General features: G+C 38.4%; 1 protein-coding gene across 1 annotated transcript in view; it reads left to right on the top strand.

Moving 5' to 3' along the window:
- LOC103370761 (sickle tail protein homolog) overlaps positions 1–17,617 on the top strand; it is a 34,987-nt gene extending 17,370 nt beyond the window's left edge. Inside the window, exons 8-20 of the mRNA XM_008299910.1 lie at positions 431–564; positions 985–1,132; positions 1,230–1,548; positions 3,184–3,306; positions 4,437–4,731; positions 5,290–5,385; positions 6,246–6,441; positions 7,665–7,746; positions 8,278–8,478; positions 9,145–9,237; positions 11,361–13,418; positions 14,091–14,219; positions 17,569–17,617. Coding sequence (XP_008298132.1) covers positions 431–564; positions 985–1,132; positions 1,230–1,548; positions 3,184–3,306; positions 4,437–4,731; positions 5,290–5,385; positions 6,246–6,441; positions 7,665–7,746; positions 8,278–8,478; positions 9,145–9,237; positions 11,361–13,418; positions 14,091–14,219; positions 17,569–17,595 — 3,901 coding nt within the window. The 3' untranslated portion in view covers positions 17,596–17,617. The remainder of the gene's footprint in view (positions 1–430; positions 565–984; positions 1,133–1,229; positions 1,549–3,183; positions 3,307–4,436; positions 4,732–5,289; positions 5,386–6,245; positions 6,442–7,664; positions 7,747–8,277; positions 8,479–9,144; positions 9,238–11,360; positions 13,419–14,090; positions 14,220–17,568) is intronic.
- Positions 17,618–26,893: the final 9,276 nt, after the last annotated feature.

The raw sequence follows: 26,893 nt of genomic DNA, 5'->3' as shown, positions 1-26,893 counted from the left end.
GAAGGTAGCTAATGATAATCATTCAAATCTTGGTTCCCCCTGTACAAAATTCAAAACAACAAACAATTTGAACTGGTTTCTTTATTCATAAATAACATACTAATACTGCTGACAGGTGAAGTTTATAACACTGATTGTGAAACCTTGGGTCATGTCACTCATGTGAATGTTTCTTAGATACATACCACCCACCTAAACATTGTTGTGACCAAGAACCCAACCCTACACTCTTTGTTCAAAGCATTGCAATCACTTTATCATTGGGTATGAGCTTTCATTATCTTAATTCAAGAACCACCAAGAGGACTGTGAATTCCTCAAATCTATTCTCTGCTGCCATCTTGTGTCTGCAGCAGATTGTCACACAGTTGATTTTTCTGCCTGCACTGACTGCTAACACAACACGTTTAATGTGTTTTTTGCCTCTCAGTGAGCTTGAGGACTATGTGGACCATTTGCAAAGGAGCTCCGCTGCCATTCCCAGCCAGTCAATCACTCTTAGAGACGTGGAGGAGGGAGCAGTCAACTTGCGGAGGGTTGGAGAGGCTCTGGCTAAGCTCAAAGGTCAGTCAAATAAGGGCATATGAAGACAGGACAAAAACAAATCAAATCACTGTACTGGCTAATTAAAACAGTGAACAAGATGCGCTGGATCAGTGCTTTGACATATGCATGTGACGGAACCATCACATCAGGAAATGTTGTGGCACTGAAGATTGTAGGAATTGGTTTAGTCAGAAGAGGGAGCGATAACCATGAGGTTTTTACAAGGCAATTAGGTTGAAAACTGTAATGAGAGTAAATGTAGGTCAGTAACACAATGAGAATGTCGGAATTACAATGAATTCACTTGTTCTCCAGACTCCTTACATACCATGCAGGTTTCCTAGTATCTATTGCAAAATAATTATCTGCCATGACAATAATTTTAGTTTACACAGACTATTGTTTTTCATTGTTTTCCACTTTTTGGCTGTCGTTCAGGTGTGTTTCCAGAGCTGCAGGTGAAGATGCGCTCAGTGCTGAGGCTGGAGGTGGAGGCGGTGCGGTTTTTGAAGGAGGAGCCTCATATGATGGACTCCATGTTAAAGAGAGTCAAAGCCCTCACTGAAACCCTCAGTTCACTCCGCAGGTACTCACTGACTTCATTCACAGGTAAAACAGTTATGTTCTGCAGGAAAATAATCCTTATGTGTGGGTGGCCATTTTGTCCTCCCTGCTTTCAACAGGTGTGTGTCAGAGTCAACTTCTCCTGCCAGATCAGCCAAGGTTGAGTCTGTAATTGTTCAGGAAACAGACCGGGGACTTCCAAAGAATCAGAGCCCTCAGAGCTCCCCCAAACCTCAGCCTCGATCTTCGGTCAGGTCCCCGCTGCCCACCTCCGTTCTCTCTGGGAGTCAGACTGAGGTTTGCTTGTCAGGCTCAGCCTCCCCCATTATGGCCCGCAGAATGAAGAGCACATCAGCCTCAGTGGCACAGCCTTCCCACCAGAACCCCAGTGCCCCCCTGACACCCACCAACGGACGAGACTCACCCACTGTGACTAAGGTACTGTACAACATTGTTTCATGTGCTAAGTGAAGGGACAAAATGTAAGCTGTAGATGTAAACAGGTGTTTTTGTTAGTGGTCTGTGGTAAACAATTGAAGATAAGAGACATCAGTATCAGGGTTATCAGTAAACTTACAAAAATGGGATTACAGTAATATGTTCTATATGTGTCGAAAACAAAAAAAAAAATCATCAATCACGAATATATACTAAAAACAATAAAGCAAATTAAATTAATAATAATATGCGATATCAAAGCTGTTTCTCAACCACCCTAGAATACTGGATGACCAATTTATAGTTCATTAGGGACAATCATAGTTGTCAAAAGTTGGTTTTTCCTTTAACAGCCAGTGTGCCATTAAAAGCAGTCTTTGGAATTAAAAAGAAAGTTCATGTTATATATGCGTGTTCAGAAAATAATCACCAGGATTTGAAATATTTAGCGTTTGATCAATGTATAGAGCAGAGGTAAAAAATAAGCAAAAAAACAGTACTTTTACGATGAAGTTTTAGCTTTTGCAGGCCGCTATTGATACGAATCACTAGTTGATGTTATCGAATGCCAGCTAGCTGGCCCTGGGACCACCAACTCTAAATCGTATTGGTTAAAGCAACAGTTTCATTGCAACACATTTTAAACTACAGGCGCCTGCACTTTTGATTGTGAAGGTCTCAGGGCAGATTTCTTTGACCCCGGCAACACATGATGGCTGAAATATGATTGGATAAAAGCTCTAATATAAACATACTGCTGGAAGCACCACAGCCCAGAGACATGATTAAATGAAGAGAATAGACTACTGGGAATAATGTAAAAAGATTAATGGGAAAATATAACAATATTAGTCAGTGATTGTGATAGAGTTAAGGCCAGCAGAGAAGGCCTTGCTGGTCCTGACAGCACACCACTGGGTAAACGTTTAATAAGTTCATCCTAGCAGGTTTGGTGGGCAAGTTCAAAGTTGTGACAAAACAGGGGTTATTCACAGGTGGTCCAGTCCTCTGTCCGCCAAATATTTGGATTAATCCTGGGAGGCTGTTGGTGTAGCACTTTACTCCTTATAAATGTTGCAACCAATGAGAACTTAGTTGAATGAGAGCATATCAACCATTTGGCCTGTAGACCTGGAGACTGCAGCTTGACTCTTTAGTAGTCCAGCTTTTTTTTTGCTCTTACCAAAGCAGACTTTTTTTTAAAGAAAAAAATCTTTTTCTGCTTGAGAGATGAGTAGCTTGGACCTGGCATCCACATTTGTGGACATCACATTTTGGGTTATATTACCACAGTAATTAATTTGTTTTTATTTTTTATTATTGTTATTTATTTTTATTTTAGACCTGCAAGGTGGTTACCATCGTTGCCTCGCAGCTAGAAGGTCGCTGGTTTGCGTCCCGGTGAGAACACCGGGATCTTTCTGCATGGCGTTCGTATGGTCTCCCCGTGCAGTGTGGGTTCTCTCTGGGTTCAGATCTGTGATCAGATCAAATAACAAAGATAAATAAAAAATGTATATCAAACAAGAGCTCGGGTGGTTAAATCATCATCGAGAGGTTAAATCATTTTTGGTGCGTTCCAATGTTGTTTTGTAATAATATTTAAAATGTATCAAATGTTGTCATGTTGTGAAGGTGAGTCCTTACAGCAGAGAGGGCAGCCCTGGCCTGCAGAGGAGAACAGGCCCTCATCATTCTGATGAACTGGACCGAGCTGTGCCAACACCTGCACAGCAGAGTCACGGCGATAAAACCATGGTAAAACACACATCCTCCAGAAATCAGTAACTGCAGCAGTGTGCCATCACTCCTTTCAGTTACAATGTGTCTCAATAACTGAACATAAACCCATGCTTGGAACATCCACATAGCTCTTTGTTTCCAGTGATTTCAACCAAGAAATATCAACACTTTTCTTAGATATGTTTAGATTATGTTTGTTATGTCCCTTGTCATTTTGTTTTGTTTTTTATTTGTATTTTTTAAAATATATATTGGTTTTAGATTTGTTAGGTTTTGTTGGGCTCATACTTATAGTCAGTACTGTGCAAATGTTTTAGTTATGGGAGGATGCTTTTAAAATTAATGAATAGTTGAATTAATCATTTTTATTTACCTTTTTTTATATGCCACTTTTCAAAGTGCAACAACAAGAAAACACAAAATTACAAAGTACTTAGCACTTGATCTGGGACAGTGATACAAATGCAGTAACAAATGCAGTATTACTGCATGAACTAGAATAATGAAGAAAGTTTAAGATCAAGGTAAAACAATAATAAGAACAAATAAAGTGAAAAGAGTTAGTTAGTAAAAGTATATTTAATGAAGACTGTTTTTAGCTGATATAAAAAGGTAGCTTTTGATTGGTTAGTTACAAATGACAGCTGATATTTACTGTTCTGTTCCATCATTCAATAGATAAACATGAGAGGAGGGCTCATAGAGCAGACCGCGCACAGAGAAAAAAATACAGACTGTTTATTCAGTACAAAGTAGCGGTAGTCAAGTGGACTGTCACGGTTAGCATCGAAATCAGAAATATCTTAAACGTTTCCCTATAGATGGCAGTTTGCTGTGTATGCACTTTTACTAAGAAGTAAAAAAGTTCTTATTGCTGTGCTGTTTAAATGATTTACATGGTGTGAATCAAGAAACCTTGTGCTTTCAAATGATTTAGTTTACCAGATTTAATTCTGAATGGCATTAGCACATTCTGATTCAAATTTCCTGCAGCAGAATTTTCACACACTTGTAGGCTTCTTGTCAAGGTTTGATTATATTAAATTGCATTCTGTGTGGTATCAAATCTTGATACCAGAGATTTCCCTCAGTGTCAGGCCTAGTTTTAAACAAACGATCCCTATACTCACTCTGTGTGTTATCAGACTACAGAGAGACAAACTCCAGAGGGCTGTCAGAGTGATGCCAGCGATATGATCCAGTCCAGCACCAGCCAAGTCAACCAGCTACCCAGCTCAGATTCCAGCCAGCCTCCTCTCCCTAACACCAGCACAGACCCTGACCGTGTCCTTCAGGAGGCCCAGGGCAGCCTAATGAAGTCCACCCATGGTCTGGATGTGTCAGATCCAGCAGAAGGCTTTTCTGATTCTGCCTCAGGACAATCAACTCTCACTGCTTCGAAGTTTCAGCAGGACACACCTCTGGATATGACACTGCAAGGTAGACCTGTGCATCACTTGTAACACCATAAGCCTCATGTCAGCACGTTGTCTCATTCTTATATGCAACTTCTCTTTCTCTTTTTGGAAAGCTGGTTCATTCAGAAAACTGTCTCTGTCAGAAAAGGTTTCTTCCTGTTTAAAGGGAGTTTGACTTCCCACTGTACCCTGAGCTTGCTCAAAGGAAGTCATTGTATTTGTTGGCTTTCTCTACATAATACAATGTGAAGTGCCCTGAGATGATTTATGTTTTGAATTTGTGCCATTACACAAAATAAACAAGGTACTACAACTATTCTTCTGTATCCATTCAATTCAATTCAATTTTATTTATATAGTGGCAACTCAAATGTCATCTCGTGGCATTTCACATAGTAAGGCGAGGACCTTACAAATTTTAAACAGAGAACCAAACAATCCAAAGTTGTTATCTTTAACTCAATTGTAATTTTATTTACGTGGTTCTTGGTGTTTTAATACCATCAAAAAAACCTTTAATTTGTTGGAGCCCATGTTAACATATCTGTGTATCTGTGTTCTTGTTGTGCTTTTACCTCAGCTGAGCCACAGGTACTTCTGTGTGATACACAGGAAGACACGTCTGCTAAGCTGAGTGATGAGCTGGACTCCAGCCAAACAAAACTCCCAGACATAGGTAGGACTTCAGTTTGAAGAATGAAAATAAAACACAGCATATATACAATACAATCATTTGATATTTTCTTGCCTCTTAAAAACATATTGACATATTTCAGGGAAACATGAGGCTATCAGGCTGGTATAAATCAGATTATTCTTATCCAGCTAATTTACTTCTGTGAATGCAGTTTAAGAACTCATATTGATATGTGCTCATAATATGAAATGGAAGAGGAATGAGTAAATGGGAGTTCTGTCATCAGTATTCATTTGATTGGCTAAGTGCTGATCATGGAATTGCAATTACATGCAGGCAAGTGTGTTAACATTTTTCCCTGCATGCACTGGGGCAGTATATTCATGGACAGTCTCATTTTCTGTGTTCCTGCTGTGTTAGTGGTGTCGACATTGTGCTTCGGTCTTTCTACTGTTTCCACATTTATGTTCAAACGGCAGATTTTAAAGTGCAATTAAGGGCCATGTTCTAGTCCACTGGTCTGTTTTTTGTTTGTTTGTTTGATTTGGTTTGTATGTACAAATTATTTTGTTATTTTAGAATTAATCATATAAAAGTACAGTAAATAAATTGTGATTACCAAATGATCATAATGATTTTTCACTTACCAGCATTTCTCATGTAAAGTCATAATCCTATTAGCATTTGTTCGATATACAACAAACAGTTTTTAACTAAAAATGCCATGGTCATGATACAGCAAACCTTCAACATTCCTATCTGGTCAACTCAGTTGTCCATGTGAAAATTATGAAAATTAAAAAATGATTTGCAGATCATTTAATATGACTGTATTTAATTCATAAGGGAATTCTCAGTTATTAAATGACAGTACTTTGGTGTGATGTGTTTGGCTCCAGCAGCAACTTCACCGCTTCCCACAGCCACTGTGAAACCTCCTGCATCACCTGTTAGATCAGCTGTTCTTTCAGCAGCTGACCCAGAGCGCAGCAGCCGGCCACAAATGGAGAAACCCCGCCGCTCCAGTGTGGACAAGGAGATGAAGCAGAGCCCAGAAAGGGTCAGCAAGTCACCTCCTCCTCCTCCTCCACGGAGGTAAGTTGATCACAGTTACCTCGAATGCACTGTTTAGTGTACAAGCATTGAAGGACAATGTTTGCTTTTCCTCATCTTATTCTTCTTCTTGCAAAGCAGTCCCACCATATGTACAACATACAACAGACATGTCAAATGATTCCACTTGGTATCACCTTACAGTAACTGCATTATTTCTCATTTAATAGTTGAGTGTTTACTCTTACCACAGTCAGATGTCAGAGTACCATTCATTACTGAGATTCAGATCTTTTCTTTTCTTAATGTTTTTTTTAGTTATTATTTCATATGTCCAGTGTTATTTTTGGTGACAGACTTCACACAAGTATTTTCCGCTGCTTTGACAATAGCAGTGTTGCACAAAATTCTGGACAGATGTTCTGCAGTTATTCAAAGACAGTTCCTTAGTAGCTGCTCTTTGCCACAGGGGTTGTGTTGCACTACCTCTCTTTTTTAAATTAAACAAAGGTGTATTGGACTCAAATCAGATGACATACTTGCCCAGGTCATAGTTTTTACTTTTCTGCTCTTTGGAAAGTCTTGTGTGATTTTGGCAGTGTGCTTTGGATCATTTTCATGCTAAAATATTCCTCTTCTGCTGAGCTGATGCAGTCATCTTGGCAGCCAGTATTTTAGTACACATGCATTGATGGTGCCATCTTTAAGTGTCATCTCCCCAACACCATTTCCACTCATGCAGCTCCATGTCATCACGCTGCCTCCCTGCTTCACTCTCAGGACTGTGCATTCACTATGGTATTCTGGGCCAGGTGCACAACAAACATGCTGGACACTGACAAATTTAGGTTGGTCTCATCTGACCATTTCATGCTCCCAGCATTCATCAGGTTTCCATCCATAGAGGCTGACATCATGCTCTGTCTTTCACGCTGTCCAAACTGTCACAGAAACTGATTTCAAATGATAACTCCTATGCCAAGGCTGAAGCAACTGCCCATATATATATATATATATATTTTTTTTCTTCTGTGTTTTATTCTTTATTTTTATTATTATTTCGGTGTGGAACAGGTACACAAAGCATTTCACTGCGCGTTATACCATGTATATCTGTGTTTGTGACCAATAAAGGCCTTGAATCCTTGAATTATTAATATTATTATTGTTATCATCATTATTTCTTAACAGGACATATCAAATAGCAGTCATAGCACTGGCACACTTCAAATTTCCAGCATCTATTTTCATCATTTTTTGCCCAGGTCTCATGGTGTCAGTTCTGGTTTTACTATGGGAAGTTCCGGAGAGGTGACCTTTACCGCCATGAAGAAGTCTGGAGCTCAGGTGTGTTGTCTTTGGGGGCAAACACATCGGAATAAATAAGAATAATATGCAAAGTACATTTTTAAATAACAAGATCAAAGGGATCTTATGTCCTAACATACAAGTGGTCTCAGAAAGTAAGGAAAAGGTTTCAATTAGTACTTTATGGCATCACACACTTTGAGCTCTTTGCTCTCCACTTATAATATAGACACTGTATTTTACACAGAATTTGATTAGTATTAGCTAAACTGATAAAGGGACATTTGCTCTGAAGGATTTTATTTTTAATTTTTATTTAAGAGAAAATAATAGAACAGGACATAAAGTTAAAGTCACAAGTGAATTTCGTTTGATATGCAACAATGTTTAGGTGGGTGGTAGATGTCCAAGTAACATCCACATGAATACCAGGACCCACGTTTTCCAAGCAGAGCATTGTATTGCAACAACATGATGAAGGTTGTTCACTTTACCTGTCAGTGAATAACAATGTTGTGGCTGATTAGTGTTTAATCTATGCTTTGTTTTCGCTGCATGTTTCTGTAAAAGGATAAGAGTGACAAAGAGAAAGAGCCGCCTTTGGTATCTCAGCCCAAACCTCCAAGACAACCACCAGAGGTCAAACCCAAACCCCAGATGTGTGTTCCAGCACCTCTAACTGGTTCCACCTCCACCCCTGCTACAGCCCCAGCACACAGCGAGGAGGAGGATGAAGAGGAGGGGCACAACAAATTCATGAAAGAGCTGCAGGTATGTTAAAAAAAAACTGCTGTTTAAGCAGATCAATACAGAATCAGGGAAAACACCAGGACAACAGATTATTTCATTTCATGAAATACTTTTTATAGCGTTTTTGTGAATTCTAATTAAAGAAAATTACACAGGTTGTAGTTGCACTACACTACGTGTTAGTAAGAACAGAGGAAAACAAATATGCTCATTGATGAAGTCAGAAAAACTTTCAGCGAAGATTTGTCTTCGTTTGCGTTATATCTGATCTAAATGCAGTTTCAGATTCTTTATTAAATCTTTATACGTAGTTGGTTTCATGGAGAATCAAGATCTATGTCAGGTAAAACAATATATTATTTTCATTTTATACAGCACGCTATCAAATACATACAAACATAATGCCGTAGTTTTTCCTTCATTTGCCTTAAGCAATGTGCAAAAACACAACTAATAGTAGGAAATCCTCATTTAGTATAGGATTAGTCAATGCTGCAATGGCTGACAACACAACTCCATCTCCAACTAGCTGCTATTATTACTGACAAACTGAAGCCCTCAGTTAAGTTTGATACACTTGAAAGTAGTATAACTAGGAGATGCTTATTGCCTACTGCATCCTTCTGTCTCTGAGCTCATCCCTGTCTCGTTAACCTTCAACATGGATCCTCTGCCCCTCTCACCCAGGTGTTTCAGAAATGCTCTTTGAGGGATGTAGGGAGCAGAGACATGGCTAAACCTTCTGTCTCTGAGCTCCATAGCAGAGAGATGGAGCTTCAGGTAAAATATAAAGACACACGCACAAAAAGCAATACTAATCGTTAACAACTCAATACCCACTACAGACTAAAAATGTGCATCCTAATGCAAGTCTGCTAGCTTTCATTAGAACGTACACTCAACAACTGTGTGAAAGTCCAAATTTGTGTTTTAATGTAACCAGTGCTAGCTGAACTAACCTGTGGTCTTTTTCATGAACAATTTTTAGTTTGCAATTAATATTTTTCATGCTTCTGACTCACATCTACTAAAGTTGCAGCTTTTATACTAATGACTGTTTTGTTGCTCTTTTCTATCGAATAATGATTTTTCCCAGTTTCAAGGCATGTGTTCCCAAACTAACACCAAACCTTTTACAGACCATAACAGTGTGACAGTAGGGCATGTCATTATGTATACAGTATCATCATTCAGAAATAATGCCTAGGTTCAGAAGAAAGCTAAATAACTAAACTATGTTTTTTTGACGTCTAACTTCTTCTGCTTACTTTGAGCTACAAACACTTTTTAGCTATCCAAAGATTCAGTTCTCTGAAGGAAATTTAAGTGTGTATTCAACTTTTTTTTTTTTTTTTTAATAACTTTTCTACTTTTAAAAATATTCTGCTTTTTTAAGCAAACTGTTGCAAATATAATTAATGGACTGGATCTTCAAACCCTTTTTAAACATCACTGTTTTCACATAGTTTCAGCTACTTTTTTTTGTTTGTTTTTTTACATTTTACAAGACTATAAACTATTAACCTTGTATTTGTCTTTTTGAAATATTTTACCATTTTTGAACAGTTTATGTCCTATGCTTGTTTTCGGCCTCTTTCTGAGTCTATAATAATATGTGTATTGCACATTGCATCACCCACCCAATGAGCTTCCACTTGTTCTTTTCTTCTCTGTATGATTTTGGGCTCCTTCAGAGCATCCTGGTGCACTTCAAAACCCAGCAGCACTTCTTCTGTCCACCATCTTTCACCCCTGAAGTCTTCCATTCCCTTTTAACTGGATTCCATCCAACTGTACTTCAACCTTAAGCTAACACACTCACAAGCATACACACATTCCATGGACATTCACTTCAGAAAGTATTTAGTTGATTTTCTTTTTGCACACTTAGTAGTTTGTATTTTGAATGGATGAAACTGTCCTATCCATCTACACCAATAACCAATAAGGACAAAGTAAATGTGTTTTTTGACATTTTTGCAACTGTATTCAAATTAACATGATGCTGCCACCACCAGGCTTTATCTATAAGCCGAGTGATGAGCAGGACCTCCTGTTCAACATACAAGACACATTGTTTGGAGATCTGTCAGAAGGATTATGTTTTTGTCTCATCATTTCAGAAAATACTTTTCTTCATGCTCACAGAGTCTTTGAAATACTGTTTGGCAAAATAAATTATGAAATTGTAAATTATGTCCACATCGTTTAATTTGGTACAAGTGGACTCCAGTCATGTTCTAGAAGAAAATACTGATTAATAAAGCAAACTAGCTACACCTGGATACAGTTTAGAGAGCCACAGCAAAGGGTCTGAATACATTTGTAACTGAGGGACTCCAGCTTTTGATTTTTTTAATCATTATTATTATTTTTTAATATAACCAATGAAGTTCACGTGTGACTGTAGTTTAATCAGTGGTACCTGAAACAACACAGGCCATTGTTTTAGCACAGCACTGTTTTAGGTCTGAACATCCTCTAAATCATTTTTAACAAGTCTTAATGACCGGAGTGTCCATGGATTCATCAACTGGTGTGCAGATCTATTATTACTACTATTGTTACCTCCTGCAACATTGAATCATTGATTGTTAAAGCTCAAAGACTGATCTCTTCTTTCATTATACATACCATACAAATGAATTGTTTTATACCCATATTTACTACATCAAGTACATATTGTTTTTTAGGTTTATATTTTAATTTAGGTTTTTCTCAGATACTGTTATATGAAAGGAAACTTTACATCATATTGAGTCATGAATATACTGGACAAAAACTACAGACATGTGTTTTGAGTTATAATGCAATACTGGAATATATAATGGAATAATAGCCTACTTTTTCCCCCCTGAATTTGGAGTTGATGAAGTGTTTAATGTTACCTTTTCTAATTATAGGTGACTACAGATCTGTCAGTTAAGAATCATTCACCAGGTGGAAATAAGCAAAAGCCCAAAGGAAATGCCAGGACATCCAAAACCTCACAAGTGACCGCTCAGAACCCTTCTGAGTTAGCAACATGTGAACACCAGTCAGCTCTTAAGTTGGCCGTTACAAATGGATCCCCTCTTAAACTCACAACAGTGGCTGGACTGAAAGAAAACAGTAAAGGTGGGAAAAACCCTTCAAGTCTTGATAAGAAGAAAGAATTGAAGGAAAGGAAGGTGGTTTCACAAGTACCTTCCATGAAGTGTGCGACAGCAAAGAAGGTGGTCGTACCCCTACCGGTCACGGTACATGATGTTCAGACTGTCCACAAGAATGAGGAGGTGCCAACACCAACCCAAAAGAAAGCTGGAAAAATACAAGTATTTACAGTTCCACCTTCGCGTAAAGAAAATGATCTTACTTTGAACAACTCGAACCAGACTTTTAACAAAGTCGTTGAACAGGTGTTCTCTCCAACAGCAGTGGAAAAGAAGGTCAAGTTTACAACAGTTGTTACTCTACAAAAGGAAGAGATTCAGGGATCCATCACGAGTCCTAAACAGACAAATGAAAAAGTTGTCAAAGAAGTACCAGCAGAGAAGAAGTCTAATGTCATGGTAGTTGTAACTTTACAAAAAGAAAAGACCCCAGAGCATTGCTCTATAGAGCCATCACCAAGACTGGAGCAGATCAAGTCTGTGAGTTCAGATCAAGATGTTATAACTTCTACTCCTGTCCTAAAACCTTTCCCCCTTTCACCTAACCCGACTCACGGCTCCAGCAGCAATGAGCAGAATCAGGTGGAAGTGCAGATATCCAAATACCAATCAGTGTGCGGAGAAGATGGAGGTACTCTGAGCCCCACTATTCTGGATGATGAGGGACCACCTCCTCCACCACCTTTGATTGGTAAATTCAGCCACAGAATCTCCAAGACCAGAAACAGGACCCTGTCCAAAGAGGAAGATCTAGCTGAAATGAATGGCTCTAATATACAGACTGTAGCCAGGGACAGTCCTGGTGAACCCACTTATGTGGGATATGAGAACTGTGGTTTTGTGGACAGTGATGAGTCTGGCACAAAACCTATAATTGTTATTTTGAATGAGCCAATGGACATTCAGTCAGCCTACAAGCGTCTGTCTACCATCTTTGAAAGTGAGGAAGATCTTGATGGGATTCTTTCTCCAGAATGTATTGTGGATGAAGAGGAAACAAGGCAGAATGAAGAGGAGCAGGGTGTGAGAAACATTTGTATCACTGAAATAAGTACTGGCTTAGGCCTTAAAGGCATCTCAGACAACAGTCTGAATTCTCCACAAATGCAGCATGAAAGACCCTTAGCCAATAATGTCTCAGTTCTGGAAAACAAAGACCAGGGTAAATCAGACTCTCTTAGAAAGACAGAAACCAAAAGAAAATTCAAATTCAGGTTTCCCAAAAACAAACTGGCTGCAATTAGTCAGGCTATTCGAACAGGAACAAACAAAACAGGGAAGAAGACTCTTGAAGTTGTTGTGTATGAAGAAGACGAGGAGATAGCACTGGACGGCAGTCCAGTCAAGGAGAACAAGACGCAGACAGCAGAATCCAAGAGGTTTGAGATTAACAGAGCTGAACAATTCAACTTGGGAAAAGCCAATAACTGTGACAGCGGCATCAAGGTCTCTCTTCCTGCTGAAACCAGACAGTCTATGTCACAAACCCGAGTAGAGGAGCTCTGTAAGAATACATTTGACTCTATTAGCAGTCTAGAAGAATCTATTAAACAGTTGGAACTCAGTGTGGACAGTATGACTGCCCCGTCTTCCCCCTCCTCCGCTCTGTCTTCACCTTCTCAGACCCCTAATTCTTCCTTCAACTCCACCGACACAGCTCAGTTGAAAAGCAAAGTCAAACAAGAAAGGGAGAGAAGCCCGTCCAAAAGGCCAGCCACTCAGATCCATAAGGGCCCAAACTCACCTCAGAGTAAGAGAGCCAAACCACAGCTTCCAAATGACAGAGGGAAAACCACCACCAAGAAACAGGTCTGATGTTCCTCTGCCTACCGAGCTTACTTCTTTCAGCACTGCTGGGCTGGTGTTGGGCTCTCGACTCTGACGGCATGTGTATACACATGCTGTATCTTCTGTGTATCTCTCTTTCACATTCTGTGTGTACACAACAACCTTATGTGTGGACTGGGTCTGTGCTCCATTTGAATGGCAGGTCAGACTCTGACTGGTATCAAAACTTTCCAGGAACTTTGTCTCTTGCTGTTATTTTTCACTATATTCCACATGCTTTACTTCTTGCCTCCATAAGTTTATGAATACCTCTGCATAAAGGGATAATTTTTGGGCTCGTCTCGGTGTGCATCCAATAATGTCTTTGATGATGTCAATTATTATCCTCCAACCAAGTCACAAATATCATCAAAATACCGTACTGTTTACCCATGATGACTGACATACCCCAGTACTCATCTTATAGTCTACATGTCCCCTCTATGTGCACCGGTGGTCAAACACTTCAAGTACAATGTCACATGTCATCATTTGATCTCACTTTTCTGCTTGAAGCCAAAGCTTTTGACTGCTTTTGATGTTGACGCTCCTACAATACAAAAATTATATCTTCTACAAATTGTTCAGTGATGTCATAGTCCCATGTTGGTTGTGCTAACTAACTAGCCTTCTGTTTATGCACGTTCTTGCCAGACCTCCAGCAGCATCTCCAGCTCGTCTGCTCAGCGATCCCACACCAAGTCTCGCCACTCATCCTCCTCTGGCTCACCGGAAAAGACACCTAAGAGTCAGCAGCAGGCCACCCAGAAGCAACCCAGTCAGGTAAATTACCTCTGAGGAGACCTGAGGTCAGCAGCTTTGAAATATCATAGGCTGAAGGGATTACTGTATTCCACCAAAATGCGATCAGGATTTCTCTTCTTAAGCTATCAGGTTTAACAACCTTTTTTTTAAGTTACTGGTAAATTCAGCTACTTAGTGGTAACATGAAATATATTTTTTACACTATGAAAGAACATGTTCATCTGAAACTTTAGGAGGATACTGCTCATTATGAAATCATATACAAATTAAAATCAAGGTAGTTTGCTTGCAGTACATAAAAGCATAACACTTGTTCCTGGAAAATTCTTGAGTCTGATTGGTTAAAAAGTATAAGTTAACTTTTAGTAACCAGACAGTTAGGGTTAGTAATTGGACACATCCATGATAGGTTTGTTTGCCGGTGTACAGGAATGTGTTAGAATTATAATTTAGAGCTAGGATTCCTTCACCAGCAACGAAAAAATTGATAAATAGCTGCAAATCATGCAACTGAGCCCAACATAATTTAAAGAAATGTAAAGGAGTTTCAGGCAGTCGTGACAGAGAGAGAGAGCTGTGTTTTCTCTGCTGGACAGTTTTAATATTAACCTGTAGCAGAATGCTTCATTGCTTCCCAGTGACAAAAACCAACGGAATTTTCTCTACTTTTAAAACTCCTTTTCAACTAGATGTTACAGAACAAAAACAATACAGTCTGAGAAACACATTGTTATTATCTGCTCTTTAAAAAACAAAATCAAGTTCAAAATGAGTAATGTATGCAAATTAAAACAATGTGTTTAGTTTGATTATACATATATAGCAGTTGGTGGCAAATGGCCATAAGCTGGATAATAGCCTCCAAGTTTGTACATTCCGTGATAGTCTCGTTCTACCCATTAAATCATCATGTGACCTCATTTATTGGTAAGTAGCTGTACGACTGCATACCCATAAATAGATATCTTGGATGAGAGACAGATAAACAACATCTTATCTCTGCTTTATATTTTAACCTAGCAACAGTCTAACAATATTAAAATAGTGCATGGTGATGTTTTAGTAATTTCACCGTTTGTATTCTGCTGAGTTTGACATTGTGTTTCTGTTGTGAATATTTGTCTTTTTCTTGTGGCAAAGTGGGTCCTTCTCAAGCTCTGTCTGTGTTTGTGGTTGTGCCTTCTTCTGTCAAGGTTCACTCCCTGTATACAGTAGATTTTGTAAAATCCTGCTTATCAAACATATATAGTCGATGTTTTTTAGAATTACCACAGTGAGTGGATCTTGCCCTGCATGTTCTTCTCTGTGTACAGTCGTTCTTCATCTGGCAGTGAGTTGTGGAAATATTATTTGCACCTAAAACTTACATACATTAACATTTTCTAAACGTATTTAATTTGAAAAAAATACCACTGAATTTTGTCACTCATGCATGTTACTATTATGTCTTTGGCCAATTTAATAGTGTAAATTAACATTCATTCAGAATTACATTTAGCCAGAAAAAGAAAGGTACTTCAACCTTATATGGAATGGGAAACAAATATACATTTTAGACATCCAAAGAAGCTGACAGTGGGGCAGTCTGTAGGTAAGTACTGTCAGTGAAAAAAATTATGAAGACCTTGCCTAAAATAAAACAGACTTTGTTACAAATAAGGGGGGCATTATTATTATTATTATTATTATTATTATTATTAATAATAATAATAATAATAATAATAATAATAATAATAATAATAATAATAATTATACATACATACATACATACATACATACGTTTTATATGGTGCTTTTGATGAAATTAAAGGATGCTTGACACACCAAAAAAAATCAAAATAATAACAGGACAATGAAGTATTGATGCGGGATGAAGTTAGTGACATGCAATGGTGTCATATAAATGTATGGAGCGTTAGAGAAAGACTGAAAAGTAGAGAAGAGGTGCTCAGTGCATAATGGGAAGTTCCCAAGCAGTCCAGGTTTAAAGCAGGATAACTAAGGGATGATTCAGGATCACCTGAGCAGCTCTAACTATAAGCATTTTACACTCTGTGTGAGAGTCTCTGCTGCTGTTTGCTGCTCACGTCCGCTCTCACCTGCCCAGTGTTTCACTGTATATGTGACTCTGTTTCACCATGTGTGTCCTCCTGCTGCAGAGGTGAAAGCTTGTGGCTGACACAGCCATTAGTTTTGGTCTGGGATGCATGTGCTGTCAAGACATACATTGGCTCTGAAAGTTTTATTCTAAAGACATCAGAATAATAAATTCACACATTTGAATTAATGTAGCATGCAACTATGCTGTAAATTTTTAAATCTTCAAAATAGCCATCTTTTCTCAACCAGTTTCACTGTTCAACTATCAACAGCATACAGAATAAAAGAGCTCCCACTCAGCCAACTTCATCAGTAAAATGCTGGTTACACTCAAACACATTACTAGTTTTACAACACAAATCACATTTCAGGAATATAGTGTAAAACATTAGAGCTTAACAAATTTTGGTATTTTGCGACAAAAACTGGATCCAAAATGGAACCAGCAATCAAAAAAACGTACCTAGAGACACATCATAAAAAGTAGTTTCAACGTCACTGTGGAACTTATGATCCCTTAAATTTAGTATGTTAGCATACTGTCAAATGATTGACTAATAGCTGGTGGTCAGTATGTCACCAGCGTTCCAGCGCCTTCTATTTCATGAGTCGATGTCACTTTGTGATGTGAGCAGGCTGCGTGTACATAGACTGTATCATGTGTAGCCTGTGGAAAAGGATTGGCTGGCCAAAGCCATAGAGATAACAGACATGAGTGCTGTTCTCCTGTCATGTGGGCTATGCGTTGCTGCCGCTGACTTGCCGTATTCCATGGTGTCTGTTTGCAGGCTGACAGCAGAAGCACTAGAGCAGCTGGGGATAGTAACCATTGTGTCGTTGCTTTGCGTGCCTCTAAGATCCCAGCCTTGTGCCATGGGAAACACCCATCTGCCTCTCTGTCCACCCCTCACTGCTCAGACACCACCGATAGCATCCAAAGCCAGTCCTCTTCCTCCTCCTCCTCTGCTTCTTCACCTTCAGCTTCTTCCTCCTCCTCCTGTGGGAAACAAACTCCGTGTCCTATTTTAAACGTCTCCCAGTGTCCTTCCCGCTCATCTTCTCCTTCCTCTTCCCAACGCTCCAGGCAACAGGGTTTCTTGTGTCCCCTCTCTTCTTCCTCTATGATGAAAAATTCCTCCTCAGTTTCTCCATCAGCTTCCCCACCTGGCTCTCCCTCTCCATCCTTCTCTTTGCTCTCTTCCTGTCAACATCCTCACAAGTCTTTTGTCCCCTCTCTGAATCTGAGTCGTCTCCTCCCCTCATCTAGCCACGTCTTGTCGCCATCTCCCGCTAACGTCAGCCAGGCCCACCATGGGCCTCGCAGCAGCAGCAAGCGCCAGCACCGCCTCGTCCTCACCACCACCTCCCAACACAGCTACTACTCTTCATCCTCCTACTCTTCATCTTCACCCTCCTCCTCCTCCACCTCATCCTCCCTGTCGCCCACCTCCTCCTCCTCTTCCCCTCCCTCCCCATCCGCCTCCCTCCTACCCACCATGGTGAGTCATGGGGCCAGGAGTGTCCAGATGTCAGCGTCCAACCCCAGCTCTCCAGGCCGTGGCAAGAAACGCACTGGAAGCCAAGCTGTCCGAGTGCTGCGCTCTGTGGCCTCAAAGGACGTGGCGTGATGTCTGATGTTTTCATCTACTTTAAAAACATGTAAATTCAGAGAGATATGGGTGTGGTGTATTCAGCTTTTGTGCATGAGAGGAAAAAAGCAAAATTGCACTGTGTTCCTAAAGCAATATTGTGTGTTGTTTACCATTTGACATATTTTAATTGGTTGTGAAAGGATTGTAAAGTCAAGCCTGATATCCTTTGAAGTTGAAACTACACTAATGCCTGGAGCCTGACCAGTTCATCTATGTGGCAGCTGTTACTGTCTGAAAGTACCATGTCACAAATATTTCTGTGATCCTGTGACATAGTTTATTGTCCAGAGAGTTTAATTTGTTTCTACAAAATTTTCCACTCAAGACGTGTTTTGGCCACTTGGTCACCACTGGGACTGTGAAAGGCAGCCACTGTCTCTTTGGACCACTGCTCTGGAAGAAGGTGGGTAGAGCTCCACTGATAACAGGAAAACATCCAAGGCGTTCTGAGTTATGAAGCACATTGAAAAAAAAAATCTTTAGTATTTCAAGGCTGGGGTCACGGGGGGGCTGGAGCCTATCTCAGCTGACTTAGGGTGAAGGCAGGGGACACCCTGGACAGGTCGCCAGTCTATCACAGGGCTACACTTTGAGACAGACAACCAAGCACACTCACATTCACACCTACGGACAATTTAGAATCACCAATTAACCTCAACATGTTTTTGGACTGTGTGGGAGGAAGCTGGAGAACCCAGAGAGAACCCACGCTGCACGGGGAGAACATGCAAACTCCACCCAGAAAGATCCCGGGTGTCCTCATCGGGATGCAAACCAGTGATCTTCTTGCTGTGAGGCAATGGTGCGAACCACCAAGCCACTTTGCAGCCCCCTCAGCAGGATGCTAGAATAAAATACAAACAAAACACTAATCTATTTTAAATTTTAAAACTGTTAAGTAGACTTTTTTTTCATTTTAGAATAATTTCAGAAATAAGCTTTGTCCATACTAACAAACCTAAAGATGCTGTCACATGATCATTCACACACTGAGCAGGATTGTGTAAACACAAACTTCAGGTTTAGGTAAGGACACCAAGTAAGAATGATCCAATCGAAATAAACGTGGCTGTTTTCATCATTGATTTCTAATACACTAATGCCAACTGCTTTTAGAGAATCACAGTTATTGTGCAGATAGGTTTTACAAAGTCTGGCCACTGACTTTTCCTTACTAATAATTCTTGTGGTATTTGTGTTCAGCAACTCTCTCGGAAATTCCCAATTGGTCCAGTTGGTGAAATGGGAGGCACCTTACCCTGGTTGTATTTTATGAACAAAACAGTCTGCATTGGAAAGATTTTCACAGTGCCTTCTTGATCTTCTGTCTATTCAGACACCTGTTTTTTCGTGTCATGTCTGCTGCCTCTAACCCTCTGGGGGTCTTGGGGATTGTTTTCATTTCACTGCTGATCTTTCACTGTATTAAAATTGCATAAATTTAGTTTTTAAATAACAACAGAAAATGTTGTTTTCTTCCCAAAACAAGCCTATCTATTTGAAAATGTGTACTGCTTTTAGAAATAGTAAAGTAAAACATAATTAGAATTTGTAGCATTTTATAATTTCCTTTAACACACACACACACACAAAATAGGTGCAATAGTTTTTGTTTTTGTTCTTGTTTTTTCAGGCCACAGCATCAGATAACGAACAGAAATTTCCACTGAGTGCCTTTACACTTGTTCTTCTGTGGCTCATGTGGGCCATGCTCACTTTTCACTTTCCACCTTTGTTGCAGACATTCAGTTTTTTGTCGGACAAAACAGCATACATAAGGACCAAAAGCACAAGCTTCCTGTAGATTATTACATGAATCATTTTAGCTGTTTGTTTTCAGTCTGATTGAAACACAAAAATTAGACACCTGTAAGGACATTTCATTAAAAGCATGAGGGAGTTCCATCTGCACACCACGGTTATCTGACATGTGTGAGGCCTCTAAGTGTGTTTGAATTAGATTTTTATTTTTTTCTAACACCGTAATGATGGCTTCTAGTCAAAATGCATTAGTGTCAGCCATGGAATATTAAAAGCTCATCATACCTTAAACTGTTGAATATCCAAACCCACCACTGTGTTTAAAAGGCATATTTTCTTTAAATAATGACACCATTTGTCAGCCAGATTTTCAACTTTCTGACAGTCCTTGAAATAGTCCTGTTCTGTTGTCTATTCTACTTGTTGTTATTTTTTATTTTCTTTAATTAAAAAATGAACATTTTGCACCAGATTATGTAAAAAACAAGTGACGCAGCTGTGACCAACAGTTCCTTGAAACACACTAAAGGGACTCTTCAGCTGAGCAGCTAGGAGACAGCACAGAAACATAGTATAAAAATAAGTAGTAAAATATCTATAGTATTTCAGTATTTATAGTATCTCACCATTTTCCCAGCATTGGTAACACCTGTGTGTTCTTGGAAATGTGTTACACATGGTAATTTCAAGTTTTTTCAATTTTGGTAAAATAATCCAAAAAAAAACAATTGATTAGATTTTTGTTGTTTTACTTTTTAATGATTAATGGCATTATAACTGTGTACAGAGAAAATGTCTGAATTTTAAATACTCCTAGCCATGGGTGTGCCATTTACATATCTACATAGGGAGGCGGGACTTTGCATTGCACTGAAAACCCTCAGAAACTGCTTAAGTTTCACGTTAAGTTTCAAGCTAAGACTCAGAACGTCTTGGATCTTTTTTTCCTGCTGTCGCCTTTGACTTCAGTGAGCACTAAAAAAAAAAAAAAGCTCTGCAGGGAATTGTATGAGATGATCAGTTTGCATGCACCAGTATGAATAATAAACAGCAACAGAAGAGTGAGGATGAGGTTGAGCCCTTTGAAAAAGTGATGATCCTTACATAAATGATGTGATGTCACATCATGTTGATATTTAACACAAAGAATCCAGTGTTGGTAGGGTTTAGTTGTGCCGCCTTCACAGTAAATGTTTTTGAGTGCTGCCATCACATGACTGAAGTGTAATGCAGGAGTTTAGACCAAAAACACATTATTATTAGAATTTTCAGAATTATTGTCATTGCTGCAAAATGAAGGCTTGGTTTAGTATTTTTGATAAACCCACCTTGTCCTGCTTTGTTTCCTCCTGTCATTTAGCCTTTCCTACATATTTCCCCAGACAGCCTTTCTACAGTCCTTCCCCAAAGTGTTTTTTCAGAGTGAAACATCTCCCAGTCAAGAGTCATTTTGCCTGTTTTTTCATACCTGGAAGTGGATGCTGTCGTAGTATTTCAGTGGACATCTTACAGACAATACGACACAGCATTTGTGTGGAACTTCGTCACTGTTGTTCCACAACGGTCACAGGTTAAGATAGAAGGAATATTGTGAGTAAGAATCTATTCATGATTTATCTGACATGCTTTTAGCTTTGATTGGCACACACATCATCAGACCTGTACGATGCAGTAGAAGAGCTGGTTTTGGATTCTTGGCATTTGAGATCTAATGTGCATGGTTTCATTTAACACTGTTGAATATATTTTTTAAAAAGAGTTCTACAAAAGGTTGTTATTATGCAGAGTTTACCCAAAGACAATCCTAAACCGACTGTACACTGTCTAAAGAATCTATTCTGTTCACCTGTCAAGGTAGAGTTTTTTATGTAGTTGGATATAATATAAGAATAATGTATTAGACATGGAGCTACGTTCTTTTTAACATACTGCACTGTGCAAAGGTTTTAGGCACTTAATGTAAAGTGAAGATGCTTTTAGAAATAAAGCCGTTAATAGTTTATATTTATCTGTTATAGAAATTACAGGAAACAGGATGGATACAGATATAACCATCCAAAGTGCCTAAAATGTTTGCATAGTACAGGAGTTGCTGTTATTGTGCTTACCTCTGTTTTGTATTGAGTTGTTTGATGTGACTCTTACCAAAGCGAAAGAACTTGATGTTTCATGTTAGGTTTGATTTACACTGCCAAGATAGTTCATGATCTCAGACACCTTGTGATGGTCTACAAGGCTGAAGCCATTCAGGATAAAGGAATGCTCCACCGTTATGGGAAAAACACTGAGTCAGATGAGAGGATGGATACACAGTACTCAAAAGAGTGGGTACAGCGCTCTGCAGAATTTCTTAAATGTCCGATTATTCAATATTGAATCACCTTACAGTAAGTAGATTTCTTCTGCGTTCTTATAAAAATAGAAGCCCCACATTAGGAACTCAATGCAACAAAGTCAGTAGACATTTCATGACTCTGATTGGATTTTATTTTTGTACCTTGTAAGACCACCTTTATCTTTGATGACAGACTCACACCTCTTTGGCATTAGAATCTAATTTTAGTAGAAAAGTTCTGCTATTCTTCAGAAATTATTTTTCCAGCTCCTCTTTGCTGGAGGGGAAGTGTTTCCTCTACCTTTCTCTTTAAAAAATACCCCAAAGATGTTCTGTTGGACTCATGTCATGTAATCATGCTGGAATATTTTTCTTCTGTTCTAGTGTCCACAGGTCATGTTCATGAAATTAGACTAATTGGAAAATTGAAATTTGTGTGTCAGTGATCACAAGTGTAACCACTTTTGTTGCATCGAGTTTCTACTTTGTGGCCTGTTTTTTCAATATCGTCTTTAAAAAATATTTACTTTTGATTGTCCATGAGAACTGATTCCCTATTGTTCATTCAATTAAGAAACTGAACAGTGATACAGTGATAAGGTGATATAGCACAGGGATCCACTCACTTCTGCAGTATATAGTAAATACAAGAATTCTTTAATTGTTTCAAAAGTGTATAATAATAATAATAATAATAATAATAATAATAATAATAATAATAGTAACTAATTCATGCCAACATCTCCAAACTGCACAGTTTTGTGTATTCCCCTCTACAAATGCAGGCCTAACTGCCATTAGTTAAGTCAAATCACTTCATTATTAATGAAAAAAAATGTAATGTTAGATATTGATTTTTAGCACAAGGCTTAAAATGCATGTTACATTCACGTTGTCTCTCTAGTGTCACAGTAACTTTAATTTCAGAGCCTTCTTGGTCAGTGTTAGACACTTTTGACATGTGTGTTAGATTACTGTGGCACTAAAAACATCCTGCATGCCTTCTGACCATGTCCATCTATATCATAGAGAAACACATGGAACGGACATGTGACCGTCCTGTTGATGTCAGTTTATGACCACAAGATGGAAGATCATATTGTTTACTAATAGCAATGGTGTTTACTCGTGGTTTAGTGTTTACTGTTTTGATTTTGAGTTCTGAAACTTTGAAACATGCAGACGTACAGATAGAAACAAGCCATGGGTCCAAAACTGAGTAAATTGATTGTTTGTAGCGACTGGCAAGTCAATGAAATGACCACAAAGAAACACAAAACGGCCTCGAAGAGATTTTTTAAAATTTTTCTTGAATTGATTTTTTAAAAAGTCCATAAAGGGATGCCAAACAGTGACAAGGAGACACAAAACTACAAAAAGAGACAAACAAAATTGCTGTAAAGAGATTTAAAACAACTGCAACGAAATGCGATAAAAACGCATAAACCAAGGTACGTCTTTATTTTGCGTCAGTTTGAGTGCGGCATCCATTTGTAGCAACAGCACTGTGAAGGATATTTTATAGTTCTGTGGAAACCTGGGATTAAAACCCCACATCCACCCTGAGCACCTCGCTTGGATGTTTGTGAGTTGTTATTCTACAGCCTTTTGTTCAAGGGAGAATACATTCCCAATGAGAAATGATCTAGGCAGAAATCAGAGGTTTATCACCAATATTCACCAAATTTATCATGTAAGTTGCTTTTTCAGACACACCACTTTTAAGTATTGAGATTACACCGGTAAACTTCAGCAAGATTAAATCAAAGTAGTAAACATTTCTTCTTGGACTTTGTGTGTCAAATACACAGGATTAAATGTGGAAATGAGATCGTTTTAGAAGTTTAGATAAAACTGGACTTACAGGTTAGGGTCAAGTCTGCAAAGAGCTGCTGGACCACAGGGATACAATCTGAGATAAACTGATCGATTCATCTTCTCGTCTGACTCTGGGTACGACTATACAAAATTATATCTTATAAGATATCTGAAAGTGTTTTGTTTTTTTTCTGTAAAGCAGCAATATGAACTTAGTGTTTGGTTTGATTTTTAATACACACTGTGTGGACCTTTTACTGTGCTGTGTATACAAAAAACCTTTTGAATGTTTATAATTTCAACTGAAATGCACAGTTAAAATTAGCCTTCATTTATATGCAAATTCTTTTTTTCCGTTGTTGTTTTTATGCCACAATCTGAACCTGTGCATGCCTCAAACAGTTTCTCTGTCAGTTTAACAGCTTGTTGAGTTTACTCTCCTGTAAATAATTCTGTTTTCTGATTTTGTAAGCTGTTGGCTCTCATAGACTTCAGCCTCCTGTGAGGTTGGTGCGCTAATAAAGGCCTCCACAGTGCTGAAACATCCACTACTGCTGTTGTCCTCTGTTCACTGTACAGTGCTGTGTTCTGCCAGTAGAGGGCAGTAGAGATACACCAGCCCTGGAAAAACTGACATCACAGCTGTGATCAATGTTTCACATTTAATACAGAACACATGACCTTCACTATAATACTTTTATTTGTTTTTTGTTTTGTTTTTCCAATGTTAAAAATCACAATTTGGACTTAAAACTTTTCACAAAGGCCAGAAAGCTACGCACACAATATCAGCTTTGCACTCAGTTTGTAACCCAAGTGAGTGTAAAAGTCACATGATGTTTGGTGTATGGAACTCCTCACCAGTCAGCAAAGACGACTTTTAAAGTGAGAGGTGAGATTTCAATCCAATCAATTTGCAGTACTACACATTCTTGTAAGTACTACAAACACTTTTTACTCATTGATACCACAATTGAAGGTGGGCCTTTCTGTATAAAATCAGCCTTCTTGGAATCAACTGGGTTTCTTTGTACAATAACTTTAGTATATTTTTGAAGCGATGCAAAAGTTTTACCTTCATATTCATATATTTTCCAGCTCCATTGAAACGCATTAGGGTGGGTCAAAGCTTTGCACTTTTTACTTCTTATTTCTTTATCCAGCCAATTAAGTCCTCTTAACTTCGTAGGTACCGAAAATAGACACAAGAATGTTTTTTTCGACCAAATCAATTTTACTTTAGTCCAGCTGGCACAGTCTAAAGCCAAAATTTAATTTTAGTTTAAGACAATTTGTGAACATCAATATCAAGGGATATATCATAGTTCCAACAGCAAAACTGCATCAGTTTAATGTTAACAACACAGAGCCATTTAACAACAAGCACTGGGACCCAGGATGTGTTATCTGCTTTCTTATAACTCACCGTAAAAACTTTAAAATGATTTTTTGGGTAAACATTCAAAGGTCATATCAGCGCGTGGAATAGATGGATGCTCAACAACTTATAGCGTTTGAAAGGTCTCATTTTTACCTCCATTTGACACCAGGCTCATATTCTAGACATGATTATCTCTTTGTCAAAACAATTATGCAGTATAGTCATATATTGTCATATAGACACTCGAAATTTTTAAACTGGAGATAGTGTTTACTCAAAGAATTAAGACCATGCTAATGTTGAGTGAGTGAGTGCTGTAAATGTATGAAAAGGCCTGTATGTACAGATTAACCTCCATCTTATGCTAATGTCATGAGCAACTTGCCCAGTCTTGATAATCATGATGTCATGAACCATCAAAACATCAGTACTGTTTTGCCAACTGGTTGTTATGAGCATGTGGAGCTTAGCTGGTGCCATAAAGTCAGTTTGGGATTATAAGTCAAGCATGTGAATACCACTGTTTCTCCATTTTACAGCCATAAGCTACATTTGCAAGTGTTAAAATATGACTATTTTAGAAAATTGTACTTGTAATTGTACTCCACATCACATCAAGCTGTCAACATTGTTTTTGGATACAGTACAATAAATTAAAAAAAAAAAAAAAAGAAAAAAGATAATGATAAATAAATAATAAAAATAAATAAATATAGAACAATAACAATAGTGAACATCTCGGCAAAATGATACCATAATTTCTTAACTATTCAGGAGTTTTTCCTTCTTTTTATCCTTTCCCTCCTTCTTTCTCATGAATCACTAGTTCAGCCCACAGACTAAGACCCTACAATGTCAAATGCAAATATACCATCAGTGGCTTCTACCGTTTCTTGACTAAATCTACAGTTAATTTTAGCTTTGCTGTTATTTTCTCCATTGTATACACCTTTACCAGTCTTTCTTTCCATTGATTTACGGTGGGAGAAACATATACTAGGATACTGTTATCATTTTTTTTAGCCACCATCACAAGAACCTTCTACAGAGACACAATTTTTCTTTAGTTAACAGATCACCTGGGAGCGCTCCAAAGACAAAGACCAGAGGGTTCATTTCAATGTAGGTGTGCAAAATATTAGAAATTTCCTTCCTGATTCCCTCCCAAAATATTTTCAGCTTTGGACAATCCCAAAAGATGTGTGTGTGATCTACAATTAATCCACATCGTCTCCAGCACAAATTTGTTTCAGATTTGTGAAATTTAGAAATAATAAATCAAATATCTGACGTTCACTTTGCAAATAAATTCTTTCCATGTTGGACTGTTGGTCACTTTGTGTCCATTTTCACAAACCTGTTCCCACTCTTGGTCTTCAATTATTATATTCATTTCTAGTTCCCACCTTTCCTTTACCCCAGGAGCCCCCCCAACATACTTGACTGTAAACATTTATATAGATTTGACACTATTTTGTCACATTTTCTCTCTTTAGTAGTCTTTATGAGAAACAATTCCAAATCAGTAGGCTGAGTTTTAAGAAGTGGACATTCTTTAGGGGACATCAAATAGTCTCTCCAATGCAAAAACCTATACAAATCAGATGAATTCAAGTCACATTTCTCCTGAATCTGACTAAATGAT

The sequence above is a fragment of the Stegastes partitus genome, unplaced genomic scaffold, assembly GCF_000690725.1.
Source record: "Stegastes partitus isolate 25-593 unplaced genomic scaffold, Stegastes_partitus-1.0.2 Scaffold1479, whole genome shotgun sequence".
Classification (NCBI taxonomy): Eukaryota; Metazoa; Chordata; class Actinopteri; family Pomacentridae; genus Stegastes; species Stegastes partitus.
The sequence above is the reverse complement of the archived record's forward strand: the minus strand, read 5'-3'. Positions and strand labels throughout refer to the sequence as shown.